Genomic DNA, 23,037 nt, shown 5'->3' on the forward strand with positions numbered 1-23,037 from the left:
TTCGAAATTTTAAAAAGTACTTTTTCTACTACTATTTTAAAAACTTCCTTTTTTAGTATATATGATTAGATTTTTGGAAAAATTTAGTAGTTTTAGTTCTTTAATGAGGAAAATCTCATAATTTATTGATTTGTTAGGTTTTTCCTGAAATTTCAAAAAGTACTTTTTCTACTACTATTTGAAAATTTTCATATTATCGGTTTTTTAATATAGAGAAGCTCAAAATTTAATATTTCAGGGAGATTTTATCAATATATTAAAGATTTCAGAGAAATTTCAAAAAAGTACTTTTACTACTACTATTTTAAAAAGTTCCTTTTTTTAGTAAATATGATTAGATTTTTGGAAAAATTTTGTAGTTTTAATTCTTTAATCAAGAAAATCTCATAATTTATAGATTTAGAAAGATTTTCCTGAAATTTCAAAAAGTACTTTTTCTACTACTATTTGAAAATTTTAGTATTTTTACATTCTGTATAAAGAAAACCTCCAAATTTGTTGTTTATAGAAATTTTAGCGAAATTTTGCAACATTTTGCGAAATATCTAAAAAGTACTTTTTCTACTACTATTTTAAAAAGTTCCTTTTTTTAGTAAATATGATTAGATTTTTTGAAAAATTTTGTAATTTTAGTTCTTTAATAAAGAAAATCTCATAATTTATAAATTTAGAAAGATTTTCCTGAAATTTCAAAATGTGCTTTTTCTACTACTATTTGAACATTTTAGTATTTTTACATTCTGTATAAAGAAAACCTCAAAATTGATTGTTTAGAGAAATTTTAGCGAAATTTTGCAATATTTTACGAAATTTCTAAAAAGTACTTTTTCTTCTACTATTTTAAAAAGTTCCTTTTTAGTATATATGATTAGATTTTTGAAAAAATTTTGTAATTTTAGTTCTTTAATGAAGAAAATATCATAATTTATTGGTTTGAAAAGTTTTTTTGGGATTTTAAAAAAGTACTTTTCTACTACTATTTGAAAATTTTTGTATTTCCACCTTTTTAATAAAGAAAAACTCAAAATTTACTGTTTAAAAGAAATTTTGGACGGAATTCCAAAAAAAGTACTTTTTCTACTACTATTTTCAAAAAGTACTTTTTTAAGTTTTTTGTTTTTTTTTTATAGTAAAAAATTCCTAAATTATATGTTTTGGGAAAATTTTCTTGAAACTTTATAAAAGTACTTTTTCTACTACTATTTGAAAATTTTGTTATTTTTAGTTTCTTTAAAAATTTGTTTTGCAATTATGCCTCCCACTGTGCATTTGGTGTTTATATACATATTTTTTATTAAATTACATAATTATTATAAATATTATAAACAATTGTTGTTGTTGTGACTAGTTAACAAAGACAACCAACAACAAAAAGTCAACAAACCTGTAATAAATGTAAATTAATTTATATATTTTTGTTTAACAAAAGAAATGTCTACAAAAAAATCGCTAAAAAACTGCATAAACAGATATTTTTAACATCTTTTTTTTTATATGACGGTAGTAATAATTTTTTTAATTAATTAAAATATTTAATTAAATTTTAATTTTTATAAACAAAAAAGAAACCAGGGAGACGGACGGTTTGAAAGATCTTTAAATTTTGGTGGTATTAAGGAGATTTATAGGAGAATTTGTTGGTTGACCATTATCCAATGAAATTTGAAAATGTACTTTTTCTACTACTATTTGAAAATTTTAGTATTTTTACTTTTTTTAATGAAGAACTTAAAATTTGAGTTTTTAGAAAAATTTTAATAAATTTTCAAAAAGTACTTTTTCTACTACTATTTTAAAAAGGTACTTTTTTGGTATTTTTGCTAAAATTTTTGGAAAAATTTTGTAAATTTAGTCTCTTAATGTGTATAAACTGAAAATTTAATGTTTTTTTAAGCTTTTACTGAAATTTCAAAAAAGTATTTTTCTACTACTATTTGAAATTTTTAGTATTTTTACGTTTTTAAATGCAGAAGAACTTTAAATTTAAGTTTTTACAGACATTTTAACAAAATTTCAAAAAGTACTTTTTCTACTACTATTTTAAAATGGTGCTATTTTGGTATATTTGCTAAAATTTTGTAAATTTAGTCTCTTAATGTGTATAAACTGAAAATTTAACGCTTTTTTGGGCTTTTTTATTTTTCGAAAAATTTTGTAGTTTTAGTTGTATAGTAAAGAAAACGGAGCTTTTAAATGGTTTATTTTTATATAATTCCTATTAATTCTTAATAATTTAAACTATTTCTTAAGCAATTTTAACAAATTACTTTTACATCCTCTTCTCTTCACAACTAAACAACTTTTCCATAAAGTCATGCGTAAAAATTGTTTTCCAACTAACCCACTAACCTTATTTTCAAAATGGCAGAAACAAATGCCAACAAATTGCAATAGAAATAATAATAATAAAAAAATAGCAACAATTGCAAGAACACACCTTTTGTGGAACGTTAGTTGATTGCAATACATATGGTAGATAGCTATAAAGAGACACAACATATAAACTGGATGCAAGTTGAATTAAAAAAACAATACATTTTGTAAACGTGCTTTTAAAGAATGTCTTAACTGTCAGCTATAAACTAAGACATCAAATAACATGGTACGCTTTTCTTTTAACAGATTTATTGCTATTATATATTTTTTTAATTTAGTTTTCAAGCAGACATAAATAGCCTTAAAAAGAAGCTATGGTCATTGCTATATATAATTCTTTCTTTAAATTTAAAGAAACAAAAGAAAAATCAACAGCAGCAGCAACAAATTTCTTTAAGAGTTAAAGAGAAAACTTGGCAAATTTTAGGTTTTTAGGTCATGAATGCATTAAATTTTAAATAACAATCATGGTAAAATGTACAAAACAAATTCAATTTATAAAGAAATTATAAAAAAAAATCAATTTAAATAAAGAAAACTCTAAAAAAACTATAAACTTTTAACTAAATCCAATAATTTTAATGTTAAACTAAAGAAACAACACTGTTCTAATACAAACCATCTGGTATTAATTATCAAGCATAAAGGATAATTGGAAAAATGTAAACAAACCAAGTGGCAGCATTAAGGTTACAGTAATAACAGTGTTAACAATTACAGCGACTTTGTAATGTAAATAAAAAGACTGCTAAAACTAAATTTTAACTAGAAAAGGAATGTAAAAGCTAAATTTAAAGAAATTAAAGGAAATTTTATATAAATAATTCAAATTTTAACACAATAACAAGCAAAATAAACAAATTAAAGACACCATTTAAAACTAGACCAAGAAAAACTAAATTTCATCAAAATTCTTACTGCAAATTGAAAATTTTAGTTGGAAAAACTAAATTTAATAAAAATTTAAATTTCTTTACACATTCCTATTGAATGTGTTTCTAGCCAAACCTTAGTTTTATCTAATTAATATAGAATCTAGTGTAAACCTTCTTAAATTATTTACAAAACCAACAAACATCACTTTGCGCAAACTACCAACTCAATTAAACGTTTTTTTTTTTCTTCAACTTTTTTTTAATAACTTCTAGAGTCTATGAAATTAAGATCGATTTTGTAAGATATATAAAAAAAAACTGATCGTTAGCAACATGCACTAGATAATTAAGTTGTTTTTTTTTTTCATCTTGTGGAAGTGGCAAACATGAATGGGTTGTTTTGTGGCTTTTTTTGAAGTTTTTTTGTACAAATTTGAAAGTATTTTATATATTAAGGTGTTAAGGCAAGTTAAAAGTTAATTAATTTTTAATTAACTTTAACAAAAACTAAAAGAAAAACCAAAGTTATACAACTTTTATTTGGGGAATTTGAAAAAAAAGAGCACAAACAAAGCTAAAATCAAGAGCAGAAACTTGTCTAGACTAGAGTCTAGCTTATAGACTAGAGTAAAGTTTATACTATAGACTAGAGTTAAGACTATAGACTAGAATAAGGATTAGTCTATAGAGACTAGAATAAAGTCTAGTCTATAGAGACTAGAGTAAAGTCTAGTCTATAGAGATTAGAGTAAAGTCTAGCCTATAGAGACTAGCGTAAAGTCTAGTCTATAGAGACTAGAGTAAAGTCTAGTCTATAGAGACTAGAGTAAAGTCTAGCCTATAGAGACTAGAGTAAAGTCTAGTCTATAGAGACTAGAGTAAAGTCTAGTCTATAGAGACTAGAGTAAAGTCTAGTCTATAGAGACTAGAATAAAGTCTAGTCCATAGAGACTAGAGTAAAGTCTAGTCTATAGAGACTAGAGAAAAGTCTAGTCTATAGAGACTAGAGTAAAGTCTAGTCTATAGAGACTAGAGAAAAGTCTAGTCTATAGAGACTAGAGTAAAGTCTAGTCTATAGAGACTAAAGTCTAGTCTATAGAGACTAGAGTAAAGTCTAGTCTATAGAGACTAGAGTAAAGTCTAGTCTATAGAGACTAGAGTAAAGTCTAGTCTATAGAGACTAGAGTAAAGTCTAGTCTATAGAGACTAGAGTAAAGTCTAGTCTATACTGATTAGAGTAAAGTCTAGTCTATACGGATTAGAGTAAAGTCTAGTCTATAGAGACTAGAGTAAAGTGTTATCTATAGACTACAGTAAAGTCTAGTCTATAGAGACAAGAGTAAAGTCTATTTTACAGTCTAGTATGTGTTCTTGTTTAGATTACTGTTAAGTTTATTCTAGTCTATACATTGGAATGCGCTTTCTAAACATATATCTGGCAACACTACTTGCATTTCTGTCAAATTTAACTGCAATTGTCAACAAAATACTGTGTATTTACCAATAACGGTTATGGCAATGTTATTATTTGTTGTTACACTTAACGGTGTATAGAAACCCAAAAAGGTAAACAAAGCAAGAGAAAAAGAGTGGCTAAGTATACAAGAAAAGGAAATGTAAACATTAAGCTGAAAATAGAAATTGTCATTTTTAAACAGTGTGGTAAACTTGACAACTTCCCCTTTTTATTTGTATGTTAAAAAAAACCTTCAGCTTTTTCTTTTATAAATACTTTATAAGAATATTAATAATTATAAAAATAAAATGTTAATCTTATAGATTATTTTATAAATTATTAAATTAAATTTAATAAATATTTAATATAATTTATATTTTATGGAAAAAAAAAACAAATAATTATAGTCACGTTCTATAAACTTTTGTCTCAAAAACAGAAAAAAAGGCGATACCTTCATGAACGTATTAATATGTGCAAGTTTTATCAGTTTTAATTTATTTATAATAATTTTTTTTTAGTTTTGTTTTTGTTGTTGTTTTTTTAACTAATTAATATTTAACGCTATGCTTGGTTGCATTGCTTAATTGGTAGTGGCCGTTTTTTTGTATATTTTTCTTTAAAACCAAATATGTGTTTGTTTTAGCTTAAGCTAAAGTAACAATAACAAATGTATATATATTTTTAATTTTTTGTAATTTTTTTATTGTTGTTGTTTATATAATCTAACATTTTTAGGTGTAAAACCAAAAAATTATAAAAAACGAAAGTTAAAATAAAGTAAAACCAAAAAAAAACTGCAATTTTAAATTGCAAACAATTTTTTATGTTGTTTAGTTTTTTTATGTTTGTAACAAGTGTAAAAACTAAAATTTCTAAATAAATCTAAAAAAACATAATAAAATATTTCCTTGACTTTATGTTTTAACAAGAAAATTACAATTTTCTTTAAAAAGCTATTTCCGGGAGTTTGAAAAAAAACACTTCCAAAGAAAGTTTTTTTTTCTTGAAATGCAGTTTTTCATTTCGAAAGTGTTTTATTTTTGTTAAATTTTCTTAACAATTTTTTCACTTTTTTTCTTAAACCTAATGCGTAGTAGTTAAAGTTGCATGCCTTCATGCCTTTAGCTTACATATCATATGGACACTAACTTGCTATTTAAAAAAAAGAAGCGAAATACAAACTCAGTTTGCCAAGTCCCCTCAATTGGTTCGTTGCACATTGTTAATTTTTCTTTGTAATAAACTATTATTAATCAAGAAAAACTAAAACAAAAAGTTTCTGGGTTTATATTTACAACTTTCATTATAAGTTTGCATAAAAAAAGATTTAAAAAAAATCATGAAATTATATGAAAAAATAAACGTTATTTCCCTTTTGCACCCAAAACAGCTAAAATAACAACAAATTGGCAACACTTTTACTTAACAGATGGTCTAGTCTTAAAACTAGACTAAAATCAAAACTTTAATATATAAACTAGACTTTGCTCTAAAGGCTAAACTTTGCTCTAGACTAGACTTTACTTTAGTCTCTATAGGCTAGACTTTAATCTAGTCTCTATAGACTAGACTTTTATCTAGTCTCTATAGACTAGACTTCAACCTAGTCTATATACTAAAGACTAGACTTTACTCTAGCCTAGACTTTACTCTAGCCTATAGCCTAGACTTTACTCTAGCCTATAGCCTAGACTTTACTCTAGCCTATAGCCTAGACTTTACTCTGGCCTATAGCCTAGACTTTACTCTAGCCTATAGCCTAGACTTTACTCTGGCCTATAGCCTAGACTTTACTCTAGCCTATAGCCTAGACTTTACTCTGGCCTATAGCCTAGACTTTACTCTAGCCTATAGCCTAGACTTTACTCTGGCCTATAGCCTAGACTTTACTCTAGCCTATAGCCTAGACTTTACTCTAGCCTATAGCCTAGACTTTACTCTATCCTATAGCCTAGACTTTACTCTAGCCTATAGCCTAGACTTTACTCTAGCCTATAGCCTAGACTTTACTCTAGCCTATAGCCTAGACTTTACTCTAGCCTATAGCCTAGACTTTACTCTAGCCTATAGCCTAGACTTTACTCTAGCCTATAGCCTAGACTTTACTCTAGCCTATAACCTAGACTTTACTCTAGCCTATAACCTAGACTTTACTCTAGCCTATAGCCTAGACTTTACTCTAGTCTATAGCCTAGACTTTACTTTAGTCTATAGCCTAGACTTTACTCTAGTCTATAGCCTATAGACTAGACTTTACTCTAGCCTATAGACTAGACTTTACTCTAGCCTATAGACTAGACTTTACTCTAGCATATAGACTAGACTTTACTCTAGCCTATAGACTAGACTTTACTCTAGCCTAGACTTTACTCTAGTCTATAGCCTAGACTTTACTCTAGTCTATAGCCTAGACTTTACTCTAGTCTATAGCCTAGACTTTACTCTAGTCTATAGCCTAGACTTTACTCTAGTCTATAGCCTAGACTTTACTCTAGTCTATAGCCTAGACTTTACTCTAGTCTATAGCCTAGACTTTACTCTAGTCTATAGCCTAGACTTTACTCTAGTCTATAGCCTAGACTTTACTCTAGTCTATAGCCTAGACTTTACTCTAGTCTATAGCCTAGACTTTACTCTAGTCTATAGCCTAGACTTTACTCTAGTCTATAGCCTAGACTTTACTCTAGTCTATAGCCTAGACTTTACTCTAGTCTATAGCCTAGACTTTACTCTAGTCTATAGCCTAGACTTTACTCTAGTCTATAGCCTAGACTTTACTCTAGTCTATAGCCTAGACTTTACTCTAGTCTATAGCCTAGACTTTACTCTAGTCTATAGCCTAGACTTTACTCTAGTCTATAGCCTAGACTTTACTCTAGTCTATAGCCTAGACTTTACTCTAGTCTATAGCCTAGACTTACTTAGCCTAGACTTTACTCTAGTCTATAGCCTAGACTTTAGTCTAGTCTATAGCCTAGACTTTACTCTAGTCTATAGCCTAGATTTTACTCTAGTCTATAGCATAGACTTTACTCTAGTCTATAGTGTGGACTTTATTCTAGGTTATAGGACTTTAGTTTATAGTACATACTTTACTGTAGTCTATAGACTTTAGTTTTTTGTCATTCTTAAATAATGAAATTTATTGTTTATTTTCTCATATAAGAGACATGTCTTGTTTGGTTTTGAAAAACAAGTGTTAATGAATCTTCCTCACAAAAAAACCGTTAATAGGTAGTATGTGAGGTTTTAAACAAATATTTTGATTCTTCTCTAACTTTAACACGTTTTTTTTAATTTTTAGCTTAAAGCATTGTTTTGTTTAAAACAAAATATGTTATGCTAATTTGTCTTCCGTGTTAATGTTAATATTAGTAAAAAAATGAAACGCAATATTTTAGTGCGTGTTTTTTGGTAATATTAAAAATTAAATAATGACCTATATCTTTACACAAAGAAGTTGAAAAAATTTAAGAAAACCTAAGAATTTTAAAAATTAGTTTAAAGAATATAAGGGAAAAGCAATTACTAAGAATTTGTTGTTATTAATTTAATATTAATTACGGGTTTTAGGACTTTTTAATGAAATAAAGTTTTCTTGCAAACATCTGGCATTTTTGCTTTTAACAGCTGGCTACATAACGGTTCTTTAAGGCTATTAGAAGTGTTGCCAATATTAGCGTTTTTTGTATAATATAAAGAGCTCACTAGAATGTTGTTGACAACTTTATGATAATTGTTAAATATTCACGAAAATTCTTGTTTTTTTTTTTTTTTTTTTTGTTCATTATTTAATTAAGTTTTTTCTTAACACAACTTTTTCTTTGTTTAAACTAATACTTAAGCAATTGGTTTCAATTTCAATTGTGTATTTTATTTAAAATTCAATTGCAGTTATTACGAAATATTTATTACCAATTGGAATTCAATGCGTAGTTTTATGTTAGTTTTTGTTTTTAACAAATTTGTTGTTGCAGTTTCTCCTTACTTCAGACCTCAACGCTCGAAAGCAAACAAAATTGTTGTTATTTTAAAGCAAAAATATGGTATACATAACCATAAAGTATGGTTAAAGGCTAAAATTTTTATACCAACTAGTAAAAACAAACATATAAGGCCCGTACTATAGACTTTTGAAAATAACCAACGGCATACAAAACAACCAATATAAAGCTTCCGTTTTGTGGTGACAAACATTTGGGGAAAAAAGTGGCAGGTATTTAAGCTTGTTTCAGAGTCTTTTTCATATTAGACAACAAGTCTTTTACGTTAATCATACATTATACTCCTTATAAGGCTTTTAAAATGTTAAGACATTTGTTCAAATTGTTTTTAAATACTTTATCTATCAGTAATAAGCCTCATTAGTTTATTGTCTTGAAAATTATGCTTATTTAGCTTTGTGTTTTTAATGTCTGTAATTTATTGTTATTTGTAATTTATATTTTATACAAAAAAAATTTCACTTTCAAATTGATTTTTTTCTTTAGTTTATGCGCTTCATTTGTTTTAAGCCTTGTTTGTTTTTGTTGTTTTAAAGCTTTAGCTTAATTTATACATATTTTTAAATATATTTTTCTAATAATAAATATTTTAAGCCAATAAAACTAAACAAGTTTAAAAACCTTTAAATCAAGTCTAGGCTTAATTAAAACGTGTTAATCAGTTAAGTATTTGTTTAAATGAACCTAGTTCAAGTTGAATATAAAAATAGTTTAAGCTTTAGTTAAATATATACATACATATATGTATGTATTAAAAAAATTTAAGATACACAGTAAAAAATTCTTCTAAATTAATGAAAATAGTTTTTCCTTTATAAAAGTCGCATCGCTGTTCAGTTTAACATAGGAAAACGCATAATTGGCAGCACTGTTAAACTTTAACGGTACATTCATCACTATGACAGTGAAAACTTACAGCTGCTTAAATCAAAAATCGCTGGAAACTCCAGAATCTATCATAGGAAAAAGCATAATTGGCAGCACTGTTTAACTGTAACGGTACATTCATCACTGTGACAGTGAAACCTTACAGCTGTTTAAATCAAAATTCGCTTGAAACTTCATAATCTATCTATCTATCTATCTATCTATCTATCTATCTATCTATCTATCTATCTATCTATCTATCTATCTATCTATCTATCTATCTATCTATCTATCTATCTATCTATCTATCTATCTATCTATCTATCTATCTATCTATCTATCTATCTATCTATCTATCTATCTATCTATCTATCTATCTATCTATCTATCTATCTATCTATCTATCTATCTATCTATCTATCTATCTATCTATCTATCTATCTATCTATCTATCTATCTATCTATCTATCTATCTATCTATCTATCTATCTATCTATCTATCTATCTATCTATCTATCTATCTATCTATCTATCTATCTATCTATCTATCTATCTATCTATCTATCTATCTATCTATCTATCTATCTATCTATCTATCTATCTATCTATCTATCTATCTATCTATCTATCTATCTATCTATCTATCTATCTATCTATCTATCTATCTATCTATCTATCTATCTATCTATCTATCTATCTATCTATCTATCTATCTATCTATCTATCTATCTATCTATCTATCTATCTATCTATCTATCTATCTATCTATCTATCTATCTATCTATCTATCTATCTATCTATCTATCTATCTATCTATCTATCTATCTATCTATCTATCTATCTATCTATCTATCTATCTATCTATCTATCTATCTATCTATCTATCTATCTATCTATCTATCTATCTATCTATCTATCTATCTATCTATCTATCTATCTATCTATCTATCTATCTATCTATCTATCTATCTATCTATCTATCTATCTATCTATCTATCTATCTATCTATCTATCTATCTATCTATCTATCTATCTATCTATCTATCTATCTATCTATCTATCTATCTATCTATCTATCTATCTATCTATCTATCTATCTATCTATCTATCTATCTATCTATCTATCTATCTATCTATCTATCTATCTATCTATCTATCTATCTATCTATCTATCTATCTATCTATCTATCTATCTATCTATCTATCTATCTATCTATCTATCTATCTATCTATCTATCTATCTATCTATCTATCTATCTATCTATCTATCTATCTATCTATCTATCTATCTATCTATCTATCTATCTATCTATCTATCTATCTATCTATCTATCTATCTATCTATCTATCTATCTATCTATCTATCTATCTATCTATCTATCTATCTATCTATCTATCTATCTATCTATCTATCTATCTATCTATCTATCTATCTATCTATCTATCTATCTATCTATCTATCTATCTATCTATCTATCTATCTATCTATCTATCTATCTATCTATCTATCTATCTATCTATCTATCTATCTATCTATCTATCTATCTATCTATCTATCTATCTATCTATCTATCTAATCTATCTATCTATCTATCTATCTATCTATCTATCTATCTATCTATCTATCTATCTATCTATCTATCTATCTATCTATCTATCTATCTATCTATCTATCTATCTATCTATCTATCTATCTATCTATCTATCTATCTATCTATCTATCTATCTATCTATCTATCTATCTATCTATCTATCTATCTATCTATCTATCTATCTATCTATCTATCTATCTATCTATCTATCTATCTATCTATCTATCTATCTATCTATCTATCTATCTATCTATCTATCTATCTATCTATCTATCTATCTATCTATCTATCTATCTATCTATCTATCTATCTATCTATCTATCTATCTATCTATCTATCTATCTATCTATCTATCTATCTATCTATCTTATCTATCTATCTATCTATCTATCTATCTATCTATCTATCTATCTAGCTATCTATCTATCTATCTAGCTATCTATCTATCTATCTATCTATCTATCTATCTATCTATCTATCTATCTATCTATCTATCTATCTATCTAACGATCTGCTGAGACAAAAGGTCCCTAAGTTAAGTGCCGGGCAATTGCCAATTTACATTTTCGAAACTACTAAACGTATGAATCGATTTCAACTGAAATTTACAGGACTAAAAGGGTTTATATAAGGGGTCAAGGGGTCAATACTTCTTATTAGAGCTCCTCGTATTAAGGAATATTTGTAGCTTAAGTTATCGGTATTTTCAACTTAGAATTAAAATGTTTAAAAAAGATTTTAAACTTACCCCATTCTATTACAATCATACAGCCAAATTTTATCAACAATATCTCTCCACAAATATCCACTAATTTTCCAAAATGTTCACTATATTTATCAATTTTTGGATGTCTTTCAATCAAATCTGCAATAAAAAAAAATATAAATCTACTTTAAACTAAACTCTATAGTTAGATCAAAATTTAAAAAAAAATCGTAAAACTATAAAAATGTTTGCAATCTTATGAACTACTAAAACTAATCTTTAATTTCCCTCCCCTATTTCTTGTTACAGCGATGTCATAATGGAACCCATGACTGCCCTAGTCTTGGCCTTTCAACTTTTGGCCCTCTTCTCCATTGCTGGAGCTCTTATCATCTATCTCATCTGCAAGGTACGCGAGGACAATGTCGAAAAAGCCGAACAAGTCAAATCGAATACGGTACTAGTGACCAGTGCCGATACCGCCTTGGGTCTACAACTCTGCACCCATTTGGCCAGTAAAGGCTGCCGTGTAGTGGCTGGTATGCGTGAGGGTGTAGACAGTTTGCCCGCCAAACTTTTAGTAGGTTGGTTGAAAATGCGTGAATTTACCGAGGCACCCGTTTCGGGCACTATTATACCCATGCTTTTGGATGTTACCAAAGATGATGTATTGCGTGAGGCCACCGAAACCATGGGCTCACATTTGAGTGTGGGCGAACAGGGTATAGCGGCTGTTATTAACACCAGTGGCACTTTCTATCGTGGACGCATAGAATCGCAGGAATTGTATCAAATGGAACAAATGTTTAAGACCAATATCTTGGGTTCTTTACGTATTGCCAAGGCTTTTGTGGACTTTTTAAGACCTACACGCGGACGTTTGATTTATTTGGGTGCCGCCAGTGGAGGTCAGGGTGATGGTCTAATAGCCTATAATGTATCACGTGTGGCCACCGATAAATGTGTACAAGAATTACGCCGCGAGTTGCAGCCGTTTGGTGTTAGTGTTGTATGTTTAGATACTTGTGGTTTGCATGCAGAGACGCTCTATAAACCACCAACCGCCCAAAGTAAGTGAGATTTGCTATATATATATATAAACATATATAGACATGGAAAATGCCATGAAAAACTCAGTGAAGAGGAAAAACTTTAAATTAACAATTTTTTCTTTTGATTTCATTTTACTTTTTTCTATTTGTATGTTTTTTTTTCTCTGCTTTTTTTTCTCTTTTTCCTTTTTTTATGTCACCAAAAAAAAAAAAACTCCAGTCTCCAGCGGTGCCCCCACAACCTATACGGCCAATGTTTTAAGTCCCAGTGCATTGCATGTGGTTGAGAGAGCTTTATGGGATCAAGCACCTCATGAACGTTATTCATTGTTGGCCTCTAATAAATATCAATTCGCGTTGCCATGTCGTTCTTCGATACGTTTGACAAACAAGAGCTCTGATGTTAACAACACCAATGTCAAGAAACCAATGGAACATCATAACAAGGGAGAAGTACAACGTGTTTGAATACAGCCTATTCGCATCAGCAACACACATACACACACACAAATAACTTTAAACCGCAAAATCATGGGTTTTGTGTGGGTCTAAGCGAAAGAAGAAACATGGTTGGAAATTTCTTTTTATATTTTTTTTTTCTGCTCAAAGATTTTGTTAAAAGAAAATTCAAATTTTCACGAAAATCTATAGCAAAATTCGAAATTTATTAGTTTAAAGAGATTGAGAGAGAAAGTAGTGTAAAATTTGTTTAATCATTTTGTTTAACAAAATCTTTGTTTATATAAATATTTTTTTTTTTTTTTTCAAAGAAATTTTGTAAATAATCAAAAATTATATTTTATTATTTTTTTTTTAACACTTTACCAATTTGTTTAATATTAAACGTTTTATTTTATAAACTACTCAAAGAAAGAACAAAACAAATATTGGCCACAAAATTTAAGCAAAAAAAAAAAAGAACTGTAAATATAAGTTTATTTTTTATATAAAACTCTAATATTAAATTTTTTTAAAAGAAATTTATAAATTTCTTGTAATAATAATAAAAAATAATTTTACAACTTCAATTATATTTTTTTTTTCATTAAAAAAAACTAAGGTAATGTTTTGAACATTTTAAATTAAATTATTCGAACTATTTGTATACCCATAACCAAAAAAAAACGTTATTAGCTGCAGACTATTTAAAATTTAACAAACTTTCATTCGTATTTCGTTATGAAATCATAACGCAATACACTGGCTGGCAGTATATCACCCGCATGGGCCTCTGTTTTAGTGGCGGTGCGTGCTGGTAAATGTACCAGTACATCGGCTCCTACAATACTTTGCAAGCGACTGCTCATCTATTCAAGTGTAATAAATAAAGGCGAAAGTATTGTTAATTGTTTAAGTACATTAAAGTATAGTTTGTGGTTAATTAAATACAATGAAATGGAAGTATTTGTTGAAAGTGGAGGGCGAAAAAGTTTTTGGTGCTATGAAAACCCACCTGATTGCCTGTTATTGTAGCATATAGTTGACCATTTTTACTGGTTATAGTAGCACGCATATATTCCGGTCTAGGATCCAATGCAACATTAGGATTTTGTAACTGCGTACGCAACCAACAAGAAAAGAAATAGAAAAACATACAAAAGTTGAGTAGCAAGTTTTTTTTTTTTTTGTTTTGCTTCAAAGTCAAGAATAAATGGATGAAACTGGTTGCACATTAAGGTGAATGAATTAATGCAATTTGTATGTTATACTATAGAGAGATGACACAGGTTATGTGTTGAACAGAAATGTTGCTTGAAGTTTTAGTCTTTTATATATTTATTGAGAACAAATTAAAATTGCCCATGAAATGTGTATTTATAGGTTGTTGAAGATAAAACTTCAAATCCCTGGCTTCCACAAGGTCACTGTATCACTAAAAGCACAAGAAATAATGCCTTGAATCACTAATTTTCTTTTATTGAGAACAAATGAAAATTGCCAATGAAATATTTGGTTATGGTTAGATGTTTGTTTTAGAACTTAGTTTCACAAGAACACTGTATAACTAAGGAACTTTCACAAATCACACAGTTAATTTCTTGATCACTAAGATCATAAGAAATAATGTCTTGAAATAACTTATTTTCTTTATTAAGAACAAATTAAAATTGCCAATGAAATATTTGGTTATGGTTAATTGTTTGATTTAGAACATAATTTCACAAGAACACTGTATAACTCAGGAACAAAAAAAGCACTGTATAACTTAGGAAATCATACAGTTAACTTTTTTATTGAGAACAATATTAAAATTGCCTATAAAATAGAAAAAAACGCCCAAAACTGACAACAGTTTCAGATATTGAATCTCTTGTTAACAGCAAGATATAAAAATACATTTCCCAACTGAATCTCTGCTTTACTAGTGTTATTGCTCTAGAGCTCTCTCTAAACTCTGATTTCGCTGTTAAAGGTTAATTTAAGTTCCAATTATAACGATGAGAATTATCCCGCATAGTTCCTCCATATTTAAGAGAAAAGAAGTACCCAAGAAATCTTCCCTACTCTCAGTAAATGTCGACAGTAGTAGTGTAGATGAGACACAGTCTCCTTTTCCTTTTCGTTATGACTATAGTAGCGATCACTCCAGAACCGCTAATTGACATAGGGACATCATATAGAGGCCTGGTTTCACTGAAGTTATCACCACTTAAGCTTAACAGTGAGTTTGACATATATAGGCATCAAAATATATAGCTAAACCATCTAATTTGAACCAGTTTGGACAAGTTTGTTCTTCAGACAGAGCTGTCAACTCCGTCTAGGATAGTATCAAAAATGTTTCAGGAAGTTTAGAAAAGCAAAATTTAACATATGAACATATGCAGGTGGTTCAGGAAGTAGAATTTAAATTGCAGTGTCGATAGGAATCCTCTTTCAACTCCGAGAACTTCTGTCGCCTTCTTTCCTATTTGTCGATTTTAGAGACATGACTAACAGTGTTGAATTCAACCCAATTGCCTCGAGGATAGTCTGCTCATACGCACTCTGCTAATTTAAGTCCTGTCAATTCCAATTATTTTTACTCGAAGATAAAACTATAGTTACTTCAGACTAAAAGTATTCCAGAGATTCCTGGTAAAAGTCCTTCTTTAGCGGGGTTTCCGTTTTCAATTAATTAAAACTCTCGGACCCATATTCCATCTTATTCCTATAGATTAGTATCAATCTAATAATCCGAGGCTTTCAGGATTCTAATGGTGTGCTATGTTTGAGTTTTTCGTTCTTGGAAGTTTGTACAGCCTTAGAATTACTTCCAAGTGGATTTTTATGTGGCATGATGTAACCACAGCCATTATAAGGTACATTTGGGTTCCTTGGAAATGCCCCTACGTTGGCCACCTATGGATGAATTATTTGCCGGCAAATAATCCTTGTCCCACAATACAGCAGAGTAATTAACTCTTACTTTCCGTCAACGAATTACACTAAACATAAAAACTTATCGATTTTCAAAACCGCGATTACGGTTCTGGAGATTTTTAGTGTTTTCTACACTAAATGTATCAAGATTGTGTAGAAGTGTAGTACCTTACAAATTATTGAGCTCAAAATTTAATTGCGTTTTAATAGGTATGTTTGAAAATACGTAATGATATTTGATTGTAATGAGATGTAAACTTAGGAAAAATTTGTACTTACCGTTACTTGTACAACTGGCAGCATACACTTTTCATAAGTCCAGCCACTAGCCCAGCGTATGGCGGGCAATGAAAACATATGGAAACAAACAAAGGCCGAAACAGGATTACCGGGTAGACCAAAGAAATATTTATCGTCTTTGGAAGCAAAAGTCATGGGTTTACTGAAAATTAAGAAGAGATTTTATGAGTAAAAAAGTTAAGTAGATTGAAGTAGGTTTTTTTTCAAACTTACCCCGGTTTCATGTTAACTCTTCCAACTTGCAGATTAAAGCCTAATTTTTGCAATACAGGCTTAATGTAATCTTTATCTCCCATGGATACACCACCACTGCAGATAACAAAATCAACTTCATCATAGATGGAGGTTAAAGTTTCGTAGACTTCATCGAAACTATAGGATATTTTAAAAGAGAAAATTGTTAAAAATTAATATGAAAAAATTTAACATAAAAATTTTTTGGAAAAATAACAAAAATTTAATAGAAATTCTTCAATAATTTATGCTTTGTTTTCTTTTTTTAATCTAATCAAGATCTTTTTAAAGAAATTAAAATTTTTCAAATTCTTGTTTCTACAACAATCATCATAAATCTTTCCTTTGTTTCCTATTTTTAATCTAATCAAAATTTTGCCTAGTCATTCTTTTACTTATCTTATCATACTTACTTGTCCGTTAACACTTTAGTGACCACACAATCAAAACCAAAATATTGTAATAGCTGCTTCAGCATAGTGGTATTGGAATCATAGATTTTTCCTTCTATAGGATAATCTTGAGGATCCAATAACTCACTGCCCGTTGAAATTACAGCCACTAAAGGTTTATGCAAAGGCACTGCATGACCCACAGAAGCCATTAGGGACTTAACCACCACTGGTGATAGATCAACACTAGGGAATAGGCTAGAACCTTTGGCCAAATCACAGCCGATAGGTCTGGAAAGCAAGAATTTTTATCAAATTTTTTAAAACTGTTTTTGTTTGCTTCCATACCTGATATCCAAATCCTTTTTGGGCTCCACTAATATTTCAACCAAATCTTCCAAACCATTTTTCTTGGTTTTTAGTAGTTTAGTGTCTTCCACTTGTATAACACAGTCTGCCTTTAAAGGTACTGGGGCTCCGGTATTAATTTTATAGCATTCATCTTCTTGGAAATCAGTTTCTATAACCGAATCCCCGGCAGCTATATAACCCAAAACCTTTTTAGAGCCTGAGAAACCCGAAGATTTCATGACATATCCATCTTTTATGGAAGCTCTAAAAGGTGGTATATCCACCGGCGATTTAAAATCTTTGAGCAGTTGTGGCAAAGTAGCTTGAGGTTTTATGGTTTGCAGTATAATATTCAAGGTTTCATTAACGGGTAACATGGGAAAGGGAGAATTACGATCGTTGTCATCTCCTTTGCCAGTTTTGTGGGGACAAATGTGACCTTTTGAGGGGGCAGGAGGAATGACTGCCTGCTGCGTTTGGTTTTGTATTTGTTCATGCGTTTTTTTCACTAAGGCCAATTCATTGTTAAGTAAATGCAAAGCATGTGGCAGTAAATCCTTAACATAATCAAAACATTCCACTACCGCCTTCTCACTGCCGGGAAAATTCAAAATCAAAGTTTTGCCGGCAATGCCACACACGCTACGTGACAAGGCGGCAAATTTAGTCTTTTGCAAGGAATGTATGGCCAAAGCCATAGCAAGCTGAGGACATTCTTTATCTATGACTGCCTTAGTAGCCTCCGGAGTAACATCTCTGGGAGCAAAGCCCGTACCTCCAGTAGTAAGAATACAAGAAACCTGAGCTTCCAAAGCAACTAATTGTTTTAGTTTTTGTGTTATTAAATCTTGCTCATCGGGCAAAATTTCCTTTAAAACGCGACAATTATCAAAATTTTCTGTTAGCAATTGAACTAAACGCGGGCCACTGCGATCTTTGGTGGCATCTTGATGACAAGTGTCACTTACTAAAGAATTGATCATTTAAGTCGCTTTGTTACATTGAAAATAATGTTTTTAATTAAAAATCTTACCTGTTATAACAGCAAATACAATTTCAGACATTTTTTTCTATTTCTAGAACAATTAACTTACAAAATTGCACAATTATTTGAAGAGGTATTAAGAAACCGGCCACTTTTGTTGGGGGGTAATAAAAAATAAACAAATGATAAGTAACGGCAGTGTTAACAATTTAATTAGTGTTATAAATAACAAGCGATTTTTAAGCACTTAATAAATATTCTTGTTTTTATATATAAAAATTACTAATTTATTTAAATTTTGTATCTCTAACACTTTTTCAAAGAAAAATTGAATTAATTAATAGATTTAAACTAAAAATTTTCTTTAAAAGCTATAATTTTTATAAATCTTTCCTAATCAGCGGGTTTACATTAACAAAGAGTTGTCATTACTGTAAATAACATTTACCGCGCTCTGTTAAATATAAAGGGTGAACAACGTAAAAAATTTGTTAAAAAATTGTTCAAATTTATAAAAATACACAATTTTCGTAAAAAAATATGAATTAAACTTTACAATTTTAAATAATTTGTATAAAATATATAAAAGAAAAAAATTAGGTAAACAACTTTTGGCTCCAATGTTAACTTTTAAGCTCATCATTCCCAGTGAATGTATTGTTATTATTCTAAATGACAACTCTGTTTTTGATCCAATGTTTACAAAAATAACTACACCTGATAAATACACAAAAAAGTTTTTAATTTTCTTAAAAATTTAAACAAAAGACCTGGAAAATTATGAGTGATACCGACAACACCAATAAGCCCTATGAAGTGAGTTCTTAAAATCCAAAAAAATCTTTATTAATTGTTAAATATTTGTAGAATCATTTACTCAATAATGTCATCACCAATGCCCGCAATGTAAATGAAAAAAATCTGTCCCCGGGACGCCGTAATCTTCGAAGATGGTTAGGCAAACCTTTTCGTGTGGTAATAACCGATGGTCGTGTTCTGGTGGGTTTCTTTAATTGTACCGACAAAGATGCCAATATAGTACTATCCATGTGTGTAGAATTTCTAGAGGATGGTAAAGATGCTCGTATTTTAGGTAATGTTATGATACCCGGCAAACATATAGTCTCCGTATCAGTGGATATGCCCAAGGAGGAAGTGTATGCTGCTTAAGAAATAATAATAAACAAATCTTATTATGTATAATATAGATTTTTTATTAAATTATTAGAAAACATCAACATATTAACAATAGCTTTTCTTATACAATAATTTTTGGACTTATTGTCCCGTCTTTTGTGCCTTTTCATCTAAAGGATCATAGCCCTGTTGGATTTTCTCCTTAAATTGTTCATAGGTACGTTTACGATCGAAATGTTTTACCCAGGTCGACGGACAACTGGTCTCGAAAAGTTTGCGCAATTTTTTACAGGCATCCGGTACTTTTTCACCCGATGTCGAACTATGTTGTGGTGCATTTTCACTTAAACATTTCCAGTATTCATCACGATGTCCCCAGCATTTGGCTCGTTCTTCTTTGTTAAGGAAACTCATGTTTTTTATTTGATAAATTAAGAATTTTTACAAAAGAAATGCTTGTAAAAATAGTTGCATAAAAATTACTTAAAACTACAGCCACTAAAAACACATATGGCAGTAAAGAAGACAGAGTTGTTTAAAACAGCTGTTGGTTTAGGTGCTGACGAAAAAACTGGGTTATTAGCTTTTAGTGATTTGCTAAAAAAAATTTAATAATATTTTGTTTTAAAGGGTGGAAAGGTGAACAATATTAGTCAATTGCAAAGAGTTTTGAATGCCCTACAATAGATTAGAGCTGATTCCATAAACGGAATAAAAATTTGCTCAATTTTATGTTTTTGTTATAAAAAAGTATAGTTCATTTTTGGCGTTTTTTTCTGTATCCAAGTTTACAGCGATATTGTGGATAAATGTGGTTTTCTAAAAAAATAACTACGTATAAATTTATTCGTATTTTTATAAACTATTGATTACCATTAGCAATTTCAGCTAAGCTGCAGTAATTTCTTATTTATTTATAAAAACTAATTGTAGTTTTTTAAGCGATTTTTTCATAAATATTTTATTTAAGAATTTTTGTTTAAATAAATCTTAACATAATATTGCTGTTAATTTTTATTAGAGTTTTGTTAATTTATGAAATTTTTTTGAGTAAATATCTTTAAAAATTTTAAATTTAAAAAACTGCTATTTTGCTACACATTTTGATTAACCTCCGGTAACTCTATGTTATGTTTACATTTTGTTCGTGTGTCATTTATGCTTCTTTTTATTGTTATTGTTTTGATTTGTTAAAACAGGCAGGTTAGCTTAGTTAATTAACCTTTAAACGGTGTGTCGTTTTTAATAAAACTATTTTTTTATAATAACAACAAATTCAATCATTTTTTTAACAAGAAATAGGGATGAATATCAAATATTTTAGCTATTTTGTTGAAAATCTAAATTTTGTTTAACTTAATTTTAATAAACTAGTTTTACTTACATCAATAGTTTTTGACCATTTAGGGGTTAATAGTAAATTGCCTTTGTTTACGTTTTTTGTTATCAGAAAATTTTATTTTTGTAAAAAGGGAAAATTAAAACAAAATGCGCCTGCGCTTTAAAGTTTTTAATAAACTCTTAACCCTTTTGGGGGCCTCAATCGTAATTTTAATTATATTTTTATATACTTTAGCAAAACAACCTGCTGCCGACGAATTTATAACAATAATTAAAGAAAATTCACAAGAACTGACGCAGCCACCAACAGAAATTGCCCCCAAATTGCTGAATTTAACAAATTTTAAGTATTTAATAGAAAATCGTTTGTGCCATTCGTATAAAAAGGAATTATTGGGTGAGTTTAATAAAATATTAAAGTAAAATATTTAAATAATAAGGAATTTATGGTGGTTTTAGCTATTTTAATAGTTACCTCTTATGCGGGTCATGATGAACTGCGTTCCGCCCATCGTCAAGCCATTTCCCAGGCAAAACTTTCCGATTTGGGTATACAAAGAGTATTTCTCTTGGCTTCTGTACCGGAGAGAGAACATTTTATAACGCAGTCGCAATTACAAAATGAGCAACAAAGGTTTGGTGATCTATTGCAGGGCAATTTTAAGGAGGCCTATAGAAATCTGAGCTACAAACATATAATGGGTCTAAAGTGGTCGGCCACCGAATGCCGAAAAGCTAGATTTATTATAAAAATAGATGATGATATTGTCTACGATATATTCCAAGTAAAACGTTATTTAGATGCTTTGGAATTGGAAAATCCCAAACTGACCACCTCCTCCGAACTATTGGCAGGCTATATATTAGACTCTAAACCGGTCATACGTTTGCAGGCCAATAAATGGTATGTTTCCCAGCAAGAATATGCGGGCAATGTTTATCCCGATTATTTGTCCGGTTGGTTGTACATCACTAATCCCCAAACAGCCTTAAGATTAGTGGAACAAGCAACCAAATCCCCTATATTCTGGATAGACGATACCTGGGTGACTGGCATACTACGTGAACCTTTAGCCATTCCTTTGCAACGTTTGAATACATGGTTTTCTGCCAATCCGGATTTCCTCAACTGCTGTGTGCGCGATTTAAAAGCTTCCAGCTTGGAATGTGACCTCTATGTGGGTCCCAATGGGGGAGACAATAAATTATTAATAGAATTTTTACATAATGTAGAGAAATGCTACTATGATGAGTGTGTGAAACGCTCCAAACAACAAATTTTGAAAAATACTTGTGTGGGTACATTTAAGAGATTACTACCGGATCATGGTGAGGCCAATATAAAACCCGTCAAGTTGGGCAGATGATGAAACATTCCACAAACTGAGAGAGACAATTTTAATTTGTATATTTTATAAAAAATTAAGTAATTTATTGTAGTTTTCTGCTAGTTTTACAAAGAATTTAAGTTTTTCGCCTAAAAATAAATGCAATTTAAAGCTAAATGAGTTTTTTTTTTTAACGAACGCCCTAGGGTTCAGTTTTAATTTTTTATAATTTGTTTTGTTTATTCTTTATTTCTATAACAATTTTTATTTAATTTTAAACGAAATTTTTTAACTTAAAACCAACAATTTTGAATACTTTTGGTTAAATTTTCTATTAATGACAATGTGTAGTAGTCTTCAGCAAAAAAAAGTTTTTGAATTACGAAATTTTTTTCTTTAATTAAATCTGTTTTCCTTAATTAAATCTTTTTTAATATACATTCTCAAATTTTTCCAAAAAACCCTAGATATTATTAAAATTAAGCGATTTTTATAGCACATAATATGGCATCTCTATAATAATGCAGTTTAGCAATTTTTGGCAACTTTGTGATTGACTGTTTATAGCAGTGTGGCCAATTTGGGGTTTTATTTTGATATTTTAACGTTATTTTCAAAAATTGTAGCGAGTTTCTTGTTTTGTATATTGATAACACTATTTTCGTTGGAAACAAA

General features: G+C 29.2%; 5 protein-coding genes across 5 annotated transcripts; 3 read left to right on the top strand and 2 right to left on the bottom strand.

The window, feature by feature from the left end:
* The first annotated feature begins 12,166 nt into the window (after positions 1-12,166).
* LOC119601860 lies at positions 12,167-13,432 on the top strand. Its single transcript, XM_037953078.1, has 2 exons — positions 12,167-12,949; positions 13,152-13,432. Exons 1-2 carry the CDS (start codon positions 12,199-12,201, stop codon positions 13,397-13,399), a joined length of 999 nt encoding a protein of 332 aa, XP_037809006.1. The 5' UTR covers positions 12,167-12,198; the 3' UTR covers positions 13,400-13,432.
* A 418-nt stretch (positions 13,433-13,850) lies between these two features.
* LOC119601859 (molybdenum cofactor synthesis protein cinnamon) lies at positions 13,851-18,740 on the bottom strand. Its single transcript, XM_037953077.1, has 7 exons — positions 18,605-18,740; positions 17,569-18,538; positions 17,242-17,511; positions 16,808-16,966; positions 16,574-16,736; positions 14,385-14,486; positions 13,851-14,238 (listed from the first exon to the last, which is right to left on the bottom strand). The coding sequence occupies exons 1-7, from the start codon at positions 18,633-18,635 to the stop codon at positions 14,095-14,097; spliced, it is 1,839 nt and encodes a 612-aa protein (XP_037809005.1). The 5' UTR covers positions 18,636-18,740; the 3' UTR covers positions 13,851-14,094.
* Positions 18,741-19,210: 470 nt separating this feature from the next.
* On the top strand, positions 19,211-19,796 carry LOC119601870 (N-alpha-acetyltransferase 38, NatC auxiliary subunit). Its single transcript, XM_037953103.1, has 2 exons — positions 19,211-19,372; positions 19,424-19,796. Exons 1-2 carry the CDS (start codon positions 19,337-19,339, stop codon positions 19,724-19,726), a joined length of 339 nt encoding a protein of 112 aa, XP_037809031.1. The 5' UTR covers positions 19,211-19,336; the 3' UTR covers positions 19,727-19,796.
* On the bottom strand, positions 19,752-20,232 carry LOC119601871 (cytochrome c oxidase assembly factor 6 homolog). Its single transcript, XM_037953104.1, has one exon. It carries the CDS (start codon positions 20,105-20,107, stop codon positions 19,835-19,837), a length of 273 nt encoding a protein of 90 aa, XP_037809032.1. The 5' UTR covers positions 20,108-20,232; the 3' UTR covers positions 19,752-19,834.
* An 883-nt stretch (positions 20,233-21,115) lies between these two features.
* Positions 21,116-22,539, top strand: LOC119601872 (beta-1,3-galactosyltransferase 5). Its single transcript, XM_037953105.1, has 2 exons — positions 21,116-21,431; positions 21,494-22,539. Exons 1-2 carry the CDS (start codon positions 21,182-21,184, stop codon positions 22,399-22,401), a joined length of 1,158 nt encoding a protein of 385 aa, XP_037809033.1. The 5' UTR covers positions 21,116-21,181; the 3' UTR covers positions 22,402-22,539.
* Positions 22,540-23,037: the final 498 nt, after the last annotated feature.

The sequence above is a fragment of the Lucilia sericata genome, unplaced genomic scaffold, assembly GCF_015586225.1.
Source record: "Lucilia sericata isolate MDLA Ls3-8-SP2 unplaced genomic scaffold, ASM1558622v1 Contig000194F_arrow, whole genome shotgun sequence".
Lineage (NCBI taxonomy): Eukaryota > Metazoa > Arthropoda > Insecta > Diptera > Calliphoridae > Lucilia > Lucilia sericata.